We start from the raw sequence: 14,927 nt of genomic DNA on the forward strand, positions 1-14,927 counted from the left end.
ACCTCAGTCCCAGGAAAAATCATGGAGCAGGTCCTCAAGGAATCAATTATGAAACACTTAGAGGAAAGTGATCAGGAACAGTCAGCATGGATTCACCAAGGGAAAGTCATGCCTGACTAACCTAATTGCCTTCAATGATGAGATAACTGGTTCTGTGGATGAGGGGAAAGTAGTGGATGTGTTATTCCTTGACTTTAGCAAAGCTTTTGATACCGTCTCCCACAGTGTTCTTGCCGCCAAGTTAAAGAAGTATGGGCTGGATGAATGGACTGTAAGGTGGATAGAAAGCTGGCTAGATTGTCGGGCTCAACGGGTAGTGATCAATGGGTCCATGTCTAGTTGGCAGCCGTTTTCAAGCGGAGTGCCCCAAGGGTCGGTCCTGGGGCCGGTTTTGTTTAATATCTTTATTAATGATCTGGAGGATGGTGTGGACTGCACTTTCAGCAAGTTTTCAGATGACACTAAACTAGGAGGTGTGGTAGATACACTAGAGGGTAGGGATCGGATACAGAGGGACCTAGACAAATTAGAGGATTGGGCCAAAAAAAACCTGATGAGGTTCAACAAGGACAAGTGCAGAGTCCTGCACTTAGGACGGAAGAATCCCATGCACTGCTACAGACTAGGGACCGAATGGCTAGGTAGCAGTTCTGCAGAAAAGGACCTAGGGGTCACAGTGGACGAGAAGCTGGATATGAGTCAACAGTGTGCTCTTGTTGCCAAGAAGGCTAACGGCATTTTGGGCTGTATAAGTAGGGGCATTGCCAGCAGATCGAGGGACGTGATCATCCCCCTTTATTCGACATTGGTGAGGCCTCATCTGGAATACTGTGTCCAGTTTTGGGCCCCACACTACAAGAAGGATGTGGAAAAATTGGAGAGTCCAGTGGAGAGCAACAAAAATGATTAGAGGTCTGGAGCACATGATTTATGAGGAGAGGCTGAGGGAACTGGGATTGTTTAGTCTCCAGAAGAGAAGAATGAGGGGGGATTTGATAGCAGCCTTCAACTACCTGAAGGGGGGTTCCAAAGAGGATGGAGCTCGGCTGTTCTCAGTGGTGGCAGATGACAGAACAAGGAGCAATGGTCTCAAGTTGCACTGGGGGAGGTCCAGGTTGGATATTAGGAAACACTATTTCACTAGGAGGGTGGTGAAGCACTGGAATGCGTTACCTAGGGAGGTGGTGGAGTCTCCTTCCTTGGAGGTTTTTAAGGCCCGGCTTGACAAAGCCCTGGCTGGGATGATTTAGTTGGGAATTGGTCCTGCTTTGAGCAGGGGGTTGGACTAGATGACCTCTTGAGGTCCCTTCCAATCCTGATATTCTATGATTCAAATAAGGTCTGAATTGGCCAATTATGTGGCTTGCTCTAAGTATGGAGTCAGAAGCAGGACATTTTATATTAATGCATTCTGGTTATGGCTATCACTGACTAATTCAATTAGAGATGCTCAATCATTCTAATTTAGGCAAGAGTAAAAAAAAAACCTCATACCTGTTCCTAATGTATTGGAAGCAGAGTACCTGGAGACAGTTGAGAGAGGAACATTATGCAAGCACGCATGTTGCAAAATGGTTTATTTTTATATAAAAAGACTAAAGTAATTTCAATAACCACTTTACACACACACAAAAATCAAATAGATGCACTGTATTATACATACTCACGGGAGTAAAGTCTTATCTCCTCTATTAAGGTATCCCATCACATTTACCTTTTATGAGAGTTTCTAATACTCAAGATGAGCATAATTCAACATCTATTCCTGCACTGTCAAGTCTAAACTTATTCAGCTAGCTAATTACCTCCATGATCATCTGCAATAGGTTAAGGTCTTCCATTAGCACAACTAGATAATGTTACAAAGATTCAAGTAACAAAAAGGTACTGTTTAACCACCAATAGAGGGTAGAGTGCACATTATTTTTAAAAATTTAATATGCATTATTAAAGTCAGTATACAGGGACAAGTCTAATCCATTGTAAAAACAAATTAAGAGTATTTTAATATTTACATCTGGCCCCAGGCTTCCCTCACAATTTTGTCATTTTACCACATTTTCTTATGTTTAAATGTTTTTCTTCTATCTGTTGCTGTGTGAAAAACCCACATTAAAAGGTGAAAAAAGGAAACTATCTACAAAATGCTGTTAAATGCATGACAAAAAGAAAAAAAACTTCCTAAACCTCCCTTTAATAGTGATCTTCAATGTTACTTGTAACAGGTAAAAATATTGACAAGTGTATTTTAAATGGTGTCCCTTTAATAAATGCTACAGCTCATTATTCCAAGTTACATGACTGCACAGCTCCAGTTCAAGACCCTATCCTAATGCACAAAATGTAGGTTACCTCACTCTTCTGCTAATAAAATCTTAAGTGTTTATTTCACAGTAAACAGTCTATTGTTCAAACTGTTGAAATGATCCTAGAAAAGGCTAATTAAATTACTGCTTATTCCGTCCAAAAGCAAACAAGTCTGCCACCTAGAGGGAGAGATGTTTTGCCAGTCATCATCACTGAGGTCTTGCATCTCAAACAATTTAATCTAAGGTCTACTGATCAACTTCTCTAGAACGCATGTCTTCCTCCAAACTGACATAATGATCTTTCTACTCACAGATGCTTTAGGATTTCTTGCCTCATTTAGTACTTGCTTGCTCCGGACCCTTTACAAGCTTCTTCCCAATCCATATTATAACCAAGCCAGCAAGTGTACCTTAATTTTTTTTCTAAACCTTAGATGAATCCTAAGTAATGCTTCTATTGAAGCCCATGGTATAGTTCACTGTTCTAAAGGAAGACAAAGTAGGAAAGATAATGAGATCCCAATAATGCTGAAGTCCCATTTGGAATTCACTAAGGCATCTCCCTAGATCTGGAAGTTGTTAGATCACATACAAAACATCTGAGTGCTGCTTGAAACAAGTACTGGTCTGCTTAATACTTTGTCCAGTAGGCGAACTATATATAGTTGGGTTAATTTGGGGTCTTCATTTAGTTGCATTGAAGCTATTTAGTCGGCTACTCTCTACTGTTTAACAAAATGAATGCTGACTGGTTTTAAACAATAGCTGTATAAAACATCAGTATTTAAAATTTCTGATTATCTGAAGTCTTCAATTAGCATTGGCTTGAACTACATGAAAGTATTTCAGCAGTTAGAACATAGTGGTACACCTCTACCTCGATATAACGCTGTCCTGGGGAGCCAAAAAAATCTTACCATGTTATAGGTGAAACCGTGTTATATCGAACTTGCTTTGATCCACTGGAGTGCGCAGCCCCACCCCCCCGGAGCACTGCTTTACCGCGTTATATCCGAATTCGTGTTATATCGGGATAGAGGTATAGTTCTATTTTTGACCTTCCTCTGAATTGAGAAACTGATTACACTAAGGGTACATCTACACTACAGGGGGGAGTAGATTTAAGATACGCAAATTCAGCTATGTGAATAGCGTAGCTGAATTCGACGTATCGCAGCCGACTTACCCCGTTGTGAGGACGGCGGCAAAATCAACTTCTGCGGCTTTCTGTCGGCGGCACTTACTACCACCTCCGCTGGTGGAGTAAGAGCGCCGATTCGGGGATCGATTGTCGCGTCCCGACGGGACGGGATAAATCGATCCCCGAGAGGTCAATTTCTACCCGCCGATTCAGGCGGGTAGTATAGACCTAGCCTAAGTGTATCATAGTTGGAAGTTTAATTTGCCCATGCATAATTTTAAAGAAAAATCTTGATATGCAAGCAGAATCTATACTATAGCAAAACAACAGAGAGTCCCACACTTATGTTGATAGCCCAGATGAACTAACTCATTTGGAAAACTAATTCCAGAGGGACAGTAGTGTAAAACACTTTGTACCTTGTTAAACATTTTAGGGAAAAAAGGGAAACTGCAGCTACAGCTGAAAGAACAGTTCCAAATTAGGCAACTTTTTGCATGGTAAAAATTATGAAAAGGCAGCTCTACTATTTTGAAGCACTACGTTACAGTTAAGTTCAAGACATATGCAGCAACCATTAATGATGGATTTACACATCAATTACTGGGTATGTAGCACTGTCAAGATGCCTCAATAACTTCCAGTATTAGATGGTACGTCGTTAGTGTGCCTGTACAATAAAATGTTTCAATTAGGGCTGTCAAGCCATTAAAAAAAAATTAATCACACTATTAATCGCACGGTTGTTAATAGAATACCATTTATTTAAATATTTTGGATGTTTTCTACATTTTCAAATATATTGATTTCAAGTGCAACACAGAATACAAAGTGTACAGTACTCACTTTATATTTATTTTTGATTACAAGTATTTGCACTGTGAAAAACAAAAGAAATAGTATTTTTCAGTTCACATAATGCAAGTACTTTAGTGCGATCTCTTTATCATGAAAGTTGAACTTACAAGTGTAGAATTATGTACAAAGAAAACTGCATTCAAAAATAAAACAATGTAAAATTTTACAGCCTGCAAGTCTACTCAGTCCTACTTCTTGTTCAGCCAATCACTCAAAAAAAAAACAGGTTTGTTTACATTTGCAGCAGATAATGCTGCCCGCTTCTTGTTTACAATGTCACCTGAAAGTGAGAACAGGTCTTCTCATAGCACTATTGTAGCTGGCATCGCAAGATATTTACTTGCCAGATGCACTAAAGATTCATATGTCCCTTCATGCTTCAGCCACCATTAAAGAGGATATGCGTCCATGCTGATGATGGGTTCTGCTCGATAACAATCCAAAGCAGTGCGGACCGATGCATGTTCATTTTCATGATCTGAGTCAGATGTCACCAGCAGAAGGTTGATTTTCTTTTTTGCTGGTTCGGGTTCTGTAGTTTCTGCATCGGAGTGTTGCTCTTTTAAGACTTCTGAAAGCATGCTCCACACCTCATCCCTCTCAGATTTTGGAAGGCACTTCAGATTCTTAAACCTTGGATCGAGTGCTGTATCTATCTTTAGAAATCTCAGATTTTGTCAAATCTGCAGTGAAAGTGATCTTAAAACGAACATGTGCTGAGTCATCATCCGAAACTACTATAACATGAAATATATGGCAGAAATGGGAAAAACAGAGCAGGGGACATACAATTCTCCCCCAAGGAGTTCAGTCACAAATTTAATTAATGCATTATTTTTTTAACGAGTGTCATCAGCATGGAAACGTCCTCTGGAATGGTGGCTAAAGCATGAAGGGGCATACGAATATTTGGCACGTAAATACTTTGCAATGCTGGCTACAAAAGGGCCATGCGAACACTTGTTCTCACTTTCTGATGGCATTGTAAATAAGAAGAGGGCACCATTATCTCCTGTAAATGTAAACAAACTTGTTTGTCTTAGCAATTGGCTGAACAAGTAGGGACAGAGTGTAGCCTCTAAAGTTTTACATTGTTTTGTTTTTGAGTGCAGTTATGTACAAAAAAAAAAAAATCTACATTTGTAAGTTGCACTTTCGCAACAAAGATTGCATTACAGTACTCGTATGAGGTGAAGTGAAAAATACTATTTCTGTTTATCATTTTTACAGTGCAAATATTTGTAATAAAAAATAATATACTTTGATTTCAATTACAATATAGAATACAATATATATGAAGATGTAGAAAACATCCAAAATATTTAATAAATTTCAATTGGTATTCTATTGTTTAACAATGCGATTAAAACGATTAATTGTGATTTTTTTTAATCATAACTAATTTGAGAGTTTATCACGAGTTAACTGCGATTAATCAACAGACCCAGTTTCAATAGATTATGCTTGTCAATTTACGAGTCATTTTTACACAACAGATTCATACTGTTCATAAATGTCACCTAATGAATTTCTACTGTTTAAAGAGAAAGCCAAGATGAAGCTGAACTAAACACTGTTAGACTGACCACTTTTTATATTTACAAGTTTATTTCAGTTTTTGCTGTACAAAGGCAGAAGTGCAATTCATTTTGTCAATCTCCATCAGTGACTATCTAAACAGGATACAGATATATACACAAAAGCCATGCCTTTAACTTCATCGTTCACACTAGAATTACATGCCGAGTTGGATGCAAACAGCATCCACACAGTGCAAGGCATAGCTTCAATTTTTCATGATGTTTACTTGTCTTATATTCCTTATGGGTAAGAAAAGCCTTCCAATACTCCAGTTCTTGATTCTAATATTATATTTAACAATCCTGTTTAGTGACAGTGCAGCTTCAGAAATAAAAGTGCATTTCTTTATTATCTACATTCTTGCAGGACCATGTTTGGGTGTTTTGTTCCAGATATAGCTTTAAAGAATCTTCATTTTTTGAAGTAATTTCTTGTCCATATTTTTTATCATTCAAATTATTTAATAAAAACAGTAAAAAACAAGGCCATTTTCCCCAAACACTTGCAGATTACGCACAAGTGTAGAAACAAAGCTCCTAAAAAAGGCTTCTTGAATTGCCTTCTTTTAGACTGAAGCAATTGAAGATAATTGTGTGAAAGCACTCAACAACTGAATTATTCCCATTTTAAGTTTGAAAAACATTTGAGAGTATTACTAGTTTAGCATATTCATAGTTCCAAGTGGCTCTCTTAGGGAATTCTGCAGCGCAGATATTCATGATAATCTGCTCAGGACTCGGCATTCTAATGGTTCTTCACCCTTAAAGTTGATTTAGAAGATCTCACTCTAGAAGGGAAGTGAAAAAAAGATAATCATTCATATTTATGAAAGCTAAGGTATGGTAGAATAAAAACAAAAGTACTGCATCTACATGTGATCTTATTGTGCTATACACTAATCTAGAAACTTTACACATATGCCCTTTAAAAATTCAGGTGTAAGACTTCCAGGGTACCAAATGACACTATAAAATGGTTCTATTGCCTCTCACCATTAAGATCACTCCTTTGATACTGAAAAACAAAGGGTGGGGAGGCACTAGGACAGTGGTACTTAAACCAGGGAAATAAAAAAAAGATGTGGTCACATGACATGAAAGAGCATGTAAATCTTGACAGGCACAAAAAACCAAGGAAGTGGGGGGAAAAACTAGGCAGATACAAGTAGTGTTATTTTTTAAAGCTGATCCTACATTTGAACAGTTTATACAGACAAGCAGTAGTTACACAAGAACTACTAACATGAAGCATGCCTGCTTATGTAAGTAAAATAATGAATTCATGCTGTTCTTTACAACTTAAACTGCTAATAGAGGTTTCCCAAACTTTACTAAGAAATGCTTGATACAGGAAAGAATTTATTAATATGTCTCATTCAAAGATTTCAAAATATTTAGTCTCATCACACCAGTTATTATACTCATTTTGCAAGATGGATAAATGAAGGTAGAGATTACATGATTTGCCCACCAACACATTGAATGAGCAGCAGAGGAGGGAATTAAACCTAGAAATCCTTACTGCTAGTCTTTTTGTTCTAATAGGACACATTGCTAAGTATTGCCATGGTTGAAATCAGAAGTGTACTTTAGAATTCTGACTATCTCACATTTAAAAAAAATTAATAATCAGCCATTCTAATTTAAGTTATCTTGTAATAGAAATACTCCACAATTCCTCTTTTCCTTGGCATTCTAAGAAGAAATCCAAGACTAATGTATTTAGAAAGGTACAAGATATGAGAATTTTGAGGGAAGTTAGTGATTTTATTGAGCATTGCTGTGGCAAGTAAACAAGAACAGGTCATCCACAGTTTTATACCCACACTAGTTACAGAAATCCTGGGCTCCTTTACGTTTAAAAATATTTTCACTCCCTATGGAAAACAATTAACTTTCTATAACTACATACTGTAAGCTACAAATCTATACACTGACTTTTGAAAAGGGTTAACAACTCATCCCTTTAGAATTAGCTCCACAAAACACAGGAGATGCTTTATAAGGAAAAACTATTGCATTAGGATTATGTCAACACAAAGACGGTCAGAAACGGACTAATCACATCACCATGTTGCTATTCCACAAGTGGCACAAAAACAAAAATTTAAGTGTACACCGGGGAAAGGCAACTACTGCTTTTCAAATAGCATTGCTGAAAATAAGTCACCTTAACTACTCCCCATACCATATCAAACTACATATCCTGCTTTGTTTGCTTCCAGACAGCAATAACCTGCATATATGACTGGTTATCTTGCATCTCTACTGATGAAGACAGACACATCTGCTCTCACTTGAATGAGCTATTGAGTTAGTGGTCAAGTTTTCCTGTTTTGTCAACTGTGTAAGATTCTGTAGCAGGGCATGTTACATCTAATCACAGAACAGCAGGGCACCAAATTATATTATACATTAGTGTTACACAAATCAAAATATGTATATGTAACAAGTAGAGCAGAGCAAATAACTGATTTTTTCAGTTCACCCAGTGTTCCGTAATAAATAAATAAAATTAAATTAAATTAAAAAAAAAAAACTAGTTTGAGTCAAAATGAATCCAAAGATTCTAAAAAGTTTCAGCGAATCAAGAAGTCCATTCTGGGATGAACAAAACACATCTGACCTGAAATGCTTTGTTTCCAGCAATATTAAAGGGCCAGATTCACTAAATATCAAGAAGAGGAGGAGCCTTCCTTATAACTTTTAACCCATTAGTTAGGGGACTCACACCACCAGGCTATGTTCACTCTCTCTCCGACTCAAGTATGTTATACAAAGTGGAACAGCTTCAACAGCAGAAGAGAGACTTGCCCCAGAATACACTGTAGCTTGGTGGTTAGGGCATGATCCTGTGAGGTAGAAGACTCAATCCAAATCCTTGCCCCGTATCAAGCAATGGAGATAACTGAACCCAGGCCTTCCACATCCCTGGTGAATGCCCTAAGCATTGGGCTAAAAGTTATAAGGAGGAACCCACCGCCAGCTGTTTTCTGAATGAGACCTACGTTCCCTTGCAAATCTAGCCCAAAAGTTTTTTGGACTAAACTATTCAATTAATGTGTGTCAAATTTGAAAACAGTTTCAGGTCAACAAAAACACATTTTTCAACAAATAAACTATTCATCCAAAAGATTTTGCACAGCTCTAATAACGAGGGCTAAAGTTGGTTCTGAAATATTTTTCGTATGCTGAGAATTTATCCCACTTTAAAAATTACACAAGTTTCAGGGGGATTAGAAGTGTTTAACCAGCTCAATTTATCAGAATGATACAATACATATTTCACAGTAGTTTGTCTTATGTTGATAAATGCCTTTCTTCCATTTAAATTTCTCACATACCTTCATCGAGAGGTACTGAGGATTTAGTTTCTGATGTCAGTGTATCCATATCTTCAAAAGTTTTGGCACCTGGGTTATCTTGCTCCACTTCACATAAATATACATCAATGGGTCCCTTTGTGCTCTTTATACGTACTTCTATACAATCCTGTACAACAGATGTAATATATTCAAAATCAGAAGAAATTTATAGATTAAGCCAAACTAATTTTTACTTCAAGCATTTTGCATATATTTTAACACAAATTAACATACAAGAACAGGTCCAGATACAGGAGGGACATTTTAAACTTTAATAGACTTTAATTAAGCCATGTAAAGGTTCTTTAGTTCTTGGTAAATTGATAGGGTTACCTATGAAGCTGCCATATTGAATGACATCGATTAAATAATATAATTAAGCAACTGAACAATTCTGTGCACTAAAAGGGTTTTGTTTTGATGAGGGTCTATCCAATGTGAAGAACTACTTTTTTTTAAGTTGGTCATTTTCAACAGGCCATGTTGATAAATGACTGAATTTTATTACACTGTTAAAAACAGAGGTAGCAAAAGTGATGAGTTTAGGGTCAATGTGACAATTGAATAGCTCAAAAGTGTCAGTGTTGGCACAAATTTTACTGCTAGCACAATCAGTAAGGCAGAACAAATTCCATACAATGCTATATCAACACCCCAGTAGATAATATCAGCAATGTAATGGGCTTTCAAGAATCAAAGGCAAAGGACACCAAATCACCCCAAGACATTAATCAAAAAAACGATTTAGGCGTAAACATTATAGGAAAACAAGTTCCAGAACTATTTTTTCCCCAAAGAGACAAGTGCATTGTAATAGAAAAAAAAAATCAAATATGCATGAAAATTTTACAGTATGTTGTTCTAGCTTTCTAAACAATTACAGTCAGGGCTGGTAGCACCTCTTAGTAAGGTTGCCTGAAACTTTCCATTATAAGCCCCTGTTTTCAGTTGCTTATAAAACTGTGCCTAACCAACCATTTAGGCTGAAAATTTCCATGTTAGGCATCTACCTCAGGAGGAATCATTTTGGAAAATTTCAGCCAAGGGAGTTTACAGCTGTTTCCAAGAATGAAAGTAGGGAAAAACACACTGCCAGACATTTTTAATATAGCCAAAGCAATACGTTCTTTGAGAAGCTGTAGCTCCCCGATGCTAAGCAAGTTAGTGAGACCAAGCTTGTCAGAGATCATCACTAATTGTGTGTTTAGGGTTACCATTCGTCCAGATTCCCCCGGACATGTCCGGCTTTTTGAGCTAAAAATAGCGTCCGGGGGGGGAATTTGTAAATGTCCGGACTTCCCCCCCCCCGCATGCAGAGCGCGCGCGGCTAACAGGGCAGCCGGCCAGATGGTGCCACTTACATGGGGCTCCAACAGCCAGAGAGAGAGAGCCCCTCCTCCCCCCTGCAGCAGAGCTCACTCCCTCCCTCCCTCCCTGCTGCCCAACGTGCCCGGACGAACGGCTCAGGCAGTTCCTGAGCAAGTTCACAGAGATTTTGGCGAAGAAAGGCCAACAACAAGGGGGCCAGGGGGTCGGAGAAGGGGCAGGGAGGTTCTGGAGGGGGCAGTCAAGAGACGGGGGGGGGGGTCGGGAGTTCGGGGGGGGCTTTCTGGGGGTGTGGATAAGGTTTTGGACAGTCAGGATACAGGTAGGGGGTAGGGTCCTGGGGGGCATTTGGGGGGCAGTTAGGGGACAAGGAACAGGGAGGCTTAGGTAGGGGGTGGGGTTCTGGAGGGCAGTTAGGTGCAGGGGTCCCAGGAGGAGGCAGTCAGGGGACAAGGAGCGGGGGAGAGGGTTGGGAGGTTTGGGGGGGGGGGGGGACTGTCAGGGGGTGGAGAATGGTTGGATGGGGAGTGGGAGTCCCAGGGGTCTGTCTGGGGGTGGGGGAGTGGATAAGGGTTGGGGCAGTCAGGGTACAGGTAGGGGGTAGTCAGGGGACAAGGAGCTGGGGGAGGGTTTGGGGTTCTGAGGGGGGGAGGGGCAGAGGTGGGGCTAGGGCAGGATGGGGCAGGGCCAGGGCAGGACGGGGCTCCTCCCATCCTCTTTTTTGCTTGCTGAAATATGGTAACCCTATGTGTGTTCCTCTTTTTTGATTGCCTGACTTGACACCCTGGGATTTGATTTGCTTAAGTGCTGCACGCTCACAGCTGCAACCGAAGCCAACAGGAGCTGTGCTTTGAACATATAAAGATCAATATAGTGTTAAGCTAAATCAGGTCTAGGAATCTCAAATTGGGTAGTAGTGTATGCTTGTAAACTTAATCTCTGTGCCTAAGTTCTCCATCTGTAAAATGGGGGATGTTAATCATACCTCATCTCAAGGTGTGTTGTTAAAATAAATTAATTTGTGAAGCATTCAGGCAATTTAGCAATGAGCATCTTAGAAAAGCCCACACAAATTAATAATTCTGTTTCCAGAGCAAGGTTTAAGTGAATACCATCTATTCTTTGCACTGACTGAGGTAGATACACTGTGGAGAAAAATAGTATGTGATCATACAATTAAAGATCATAATGCCTATGCACAATGGGACCAAATTCAGGCTATATAAGGAACCTTAAAGGTGAGATTTCTTAACAATGCTTGATTTTGCAATCTTAATTTTTTTTAACATAGAAAATTAAAGAAGCAGAGTATAACTTGCATAGAAAACTTTCTCCTACTCTGGCTTCAAATGCTCCTTTTTTACCCCTTTTCACCTTTAAAAACAGATGCATCTTGCACATAATCTGTTCTATTCAGAACTTGGAATAAAGAATTTTCAGATGAAATCAGCACGTGTACCTCAGCAAACACATACATGCCCAACGTCACAATATTTTTGCAGTTTGTAACAAAAATAAACTAAGTCATTTTTTTAGGCCAGAAGGAACCATTATGATCATCTAGTCTGACTTCCTATATAACAGGACAGTAAACGACCAGAGCGAGATGTCAGGTACTTTTCACTAGCAAGTATAATAATATTCTCCTGACAAAATTCTAGAATGATCTCACTTGCCTAGATTTTACAATCTATTTATACTTAGGAGTTTGTACTAAACCCTGTAAAGTACTGTATAAGCTTCTTTATTCAATTCCCCCTCAAACTCAAATACCGAATGAGGTAGCTTGGGCATCAGTTACAAATGCTCCCTCATCCCCAGCAAAAGTGAAGTGGTAATCTATGATACAGTATTTTCCTAGTCTAGGCAATAAGAGTCACTCTCTTAAAAGCAAAAAGACTGTCCTCACACACTTTTATACCAAACATTATAGCAGGTAGCTTTGTTTTATGAAATGTATCAGATAAGAATGCCAATATTAGATAATACCAATATTAATTTCTGTAAGTGAAAAATCAACTGCTCTTCTTGCAAGCTCTAATTCTAAAAATGCAGTTGCTTTAGAGGGAAGAAAAGCAATACTTACTTCTTTAGGAGCTGGTATTTCTAGTTTTGTTTCTTCTGGAGCTTTGATTGCCATAACAATCTGTTCTTGAAAAGCCTTAATGCTATGAATATCTTGATATGTCACATAAGCTAGTGTACACATAAGTCAAGGATTCTATAAGGAAATCTGTTAACTGTTTTAAGAAAAAGGTATGGCTGTTAACTTGTGATATAATTATTTTCTGATATCTTTCAAGGAATGGACTAGTTTCACTGGTTATTGTCTGAAAATGAATTTATTTAAGCACCAGACTTTTTTCTAGTTAGCCTTCTGCCTAGAGGCAAGCATAGAATGAGAATCTTAGGTGATATTCCCAATTTTCATGTTTAGTGTTCAACTCGTGTCTCAATTACAAAACTACTTTTCATTTGTCAAAGCTTGCCTATGAGATAGGACTACTAAATGCAAATATTCATAATTACTACAGTGACAGTGTTCCTTTAAGACTGCTCCTTCAACTTTTAGCCTCTGCAGTTTAGGCTATATAGACATATATCTGCAAATGTAAGTTTCTTTGGGACCAGTAATTCCAAGTATTACTTGCCCTGTACTAAAGCATGAGGAAGAAGGCAGTGAATTCCACCTCTTACTCGCCATTCTAAATTTCCATCACTAACTGCTTGGTGCCAGTAGCCAAAGTAACTGGTGCAGGAGTTAAAAGGATATTTTGTGTTTTCTGTGTCATCCGTTAATTCAAACAACTGGTGAGCACAGTCTTTAATTAATTCATCCAGAGCTTCTTCCATTGCTGATAAGTCAGAAAGTTCATCTCTAAGCTTTTGTTGCTCTGATGCCTTTCCAGCAATCTGATCAAGATCAGATCCTCTAAAAGAATATGAAAGTTATCAAGAACATTATTTAAAGCTTATATTTATAAATAAAGTGTAATACAAAATACTTAAACATTTTCTCACTTTCAAAAAAGCGTAGCTAAAATGTTGAAAGCTTTTTGGTCAAACTATTATTTTTAGTTTCTTGTAGTCAGTTAAAAAAACCAAAATCTTCACAATTGCTTCATTTCCTGATATTAGAAAGTTAAAAGCATCCTATAATTACAGACTGTATTAATTATACAGTGCAATTTAAGAGGCTGTACCATCTCATTTATGAAAGTTACTGCAAAACACTAATGAAGCTAAAACACATGTTCACAATTAGGTCAAAGTTAGGTCAAACTACATTATACAAAGCATTTTTGCAAATGTAAGTTAGAAATTTCAAAGCCAACTCACACCCACTGGATAAGATTCTTAGATCTTTTCTGAATTAGGTGGATTCCATCCAATACATTGGTGATGTCATATACTCTTCGTTTTCGTACCCCCAGAGTTGTTGCTACTTCATTCAAATCAAGAACACCATCTGGAGCAGTTTTGACAAGATCCATGAATTTTCGGGTCAAGTAAACAAGGGATGCATCAAAACGAGGCTTTGTGACTTTCAGGGTTTCTGTAAAGGTTTGATATCGTATCATTTAGTATTAATCCTTGCAGCTCTGTTCAAAGCATTGTCATAATTTTCCAATATACAATGCTTATGAAAAGTGTTTTATTAGCACAGGAGGTTGAAGTTTTGTTCTATATCAGTACAAGCCGTAAAGAAAGCTGTCCATCCAATATGCCTTAATTAATTTGCAGAAGTTTTATCTAGAAAGCTAAAAGGTCTCTCCATGCCTGTTAAATTCTTGACATTAGATTTCCAACAAGGATATCAACTGTGATATGAACATCTGTATAAAAGTAATTTTACAAACTGGTAGGTTACGAAACAGCCATGATGATATCTTTTGTTTAAAATAGTTCTGTTGCCAATTACAAGCTTGTAATCAAGAGATAAAAGACTGTCTGAATGGCACCTACCTATGCCATCTGGTCCCTCACTTAAATATAACAAAATTAAAAGTTGCTTATTATGTCTGCACATAGGAGCCATTTAACAAGTTCACAAAGGAAAAAGTAAACTAGACCACCCAGTTTTCAAACAGCTGTAATTATATGACTATCAATTACTACAATTAACTTAAATTCAATCACTGGCCAATTTGCACCTCCATTTCATTTAATCAAAACATCCGGTACAAAATCTTTTTTTAAGAACTCCAGCTGCCTTTTGATCTTTCAGAAAGAAGAGATTAATTCAGACATTGACCACAGAAAACTATTTAATCAACAGAAAGTTTTCTTTTTTCCCTCCTTTGCATAACAACTAAGAAAAGGTGCTAATAACTTGTAGGGGGAAGTT

At 38.1% G+C, this 14,927-nt stretch overlaps 1 protein-coding gene across 1 annotated transcript in view; it reads right to left on the reverse strand.

Moving 5' to 3' along the window:
* Positions 1 to 1,560: 1,560 nt before the first annotated feature.
* Positions 1,561 to 14,927, reverse strand: part of E2F6 (E2F transcription factor 6) — a 34,770-nt gene continuing 21,403 nt past the window's right edge. Inside the window, exons 3-7 of the mRNA XM_054022710.1 lie at positions 13,925 to 14,135; positions 13,352 to 13,511; positions 12,666 to 12,779; positions 9,233 to 9,380; positions 1,561 to 6,676 (exon numbers count right to left, since the gene is read on the reverse strand). Coding sequence (XP_053878685.1) covers positions 6,672 to 6,676; positions 9,233 to 9,380; positions 12,666 to 12,779; positions 13,352 to 13,511; positions 13,925 to 14,135 — 638 coding nt within the window. The 3' untranslated portion in view covers positions 1,561 to 6,671. The remainder of the gene's footprint in view (positions 6,677 to 9,232; positions 9,381 to 12,665; positions 12,780 to 13,351; positions 13,512 to 13,924; positions 14,136 to 14,927) is intronic.

The sequence above is a fragment of the Malaclemys terrapin genome, chromosome 3 (assembly GCF_027887155.1).
Source record: "Malaclemys terrapin pileata isolate rMalTer1 chromosome 3, rMalTer1.hap1, whole genome shotgun sequence".
Taxonomy (NCBI): Eukaryota; Metazoa; Chordata; order Testudines; family Emydidae; genus Malaclemys; species Malaclemys terrapin.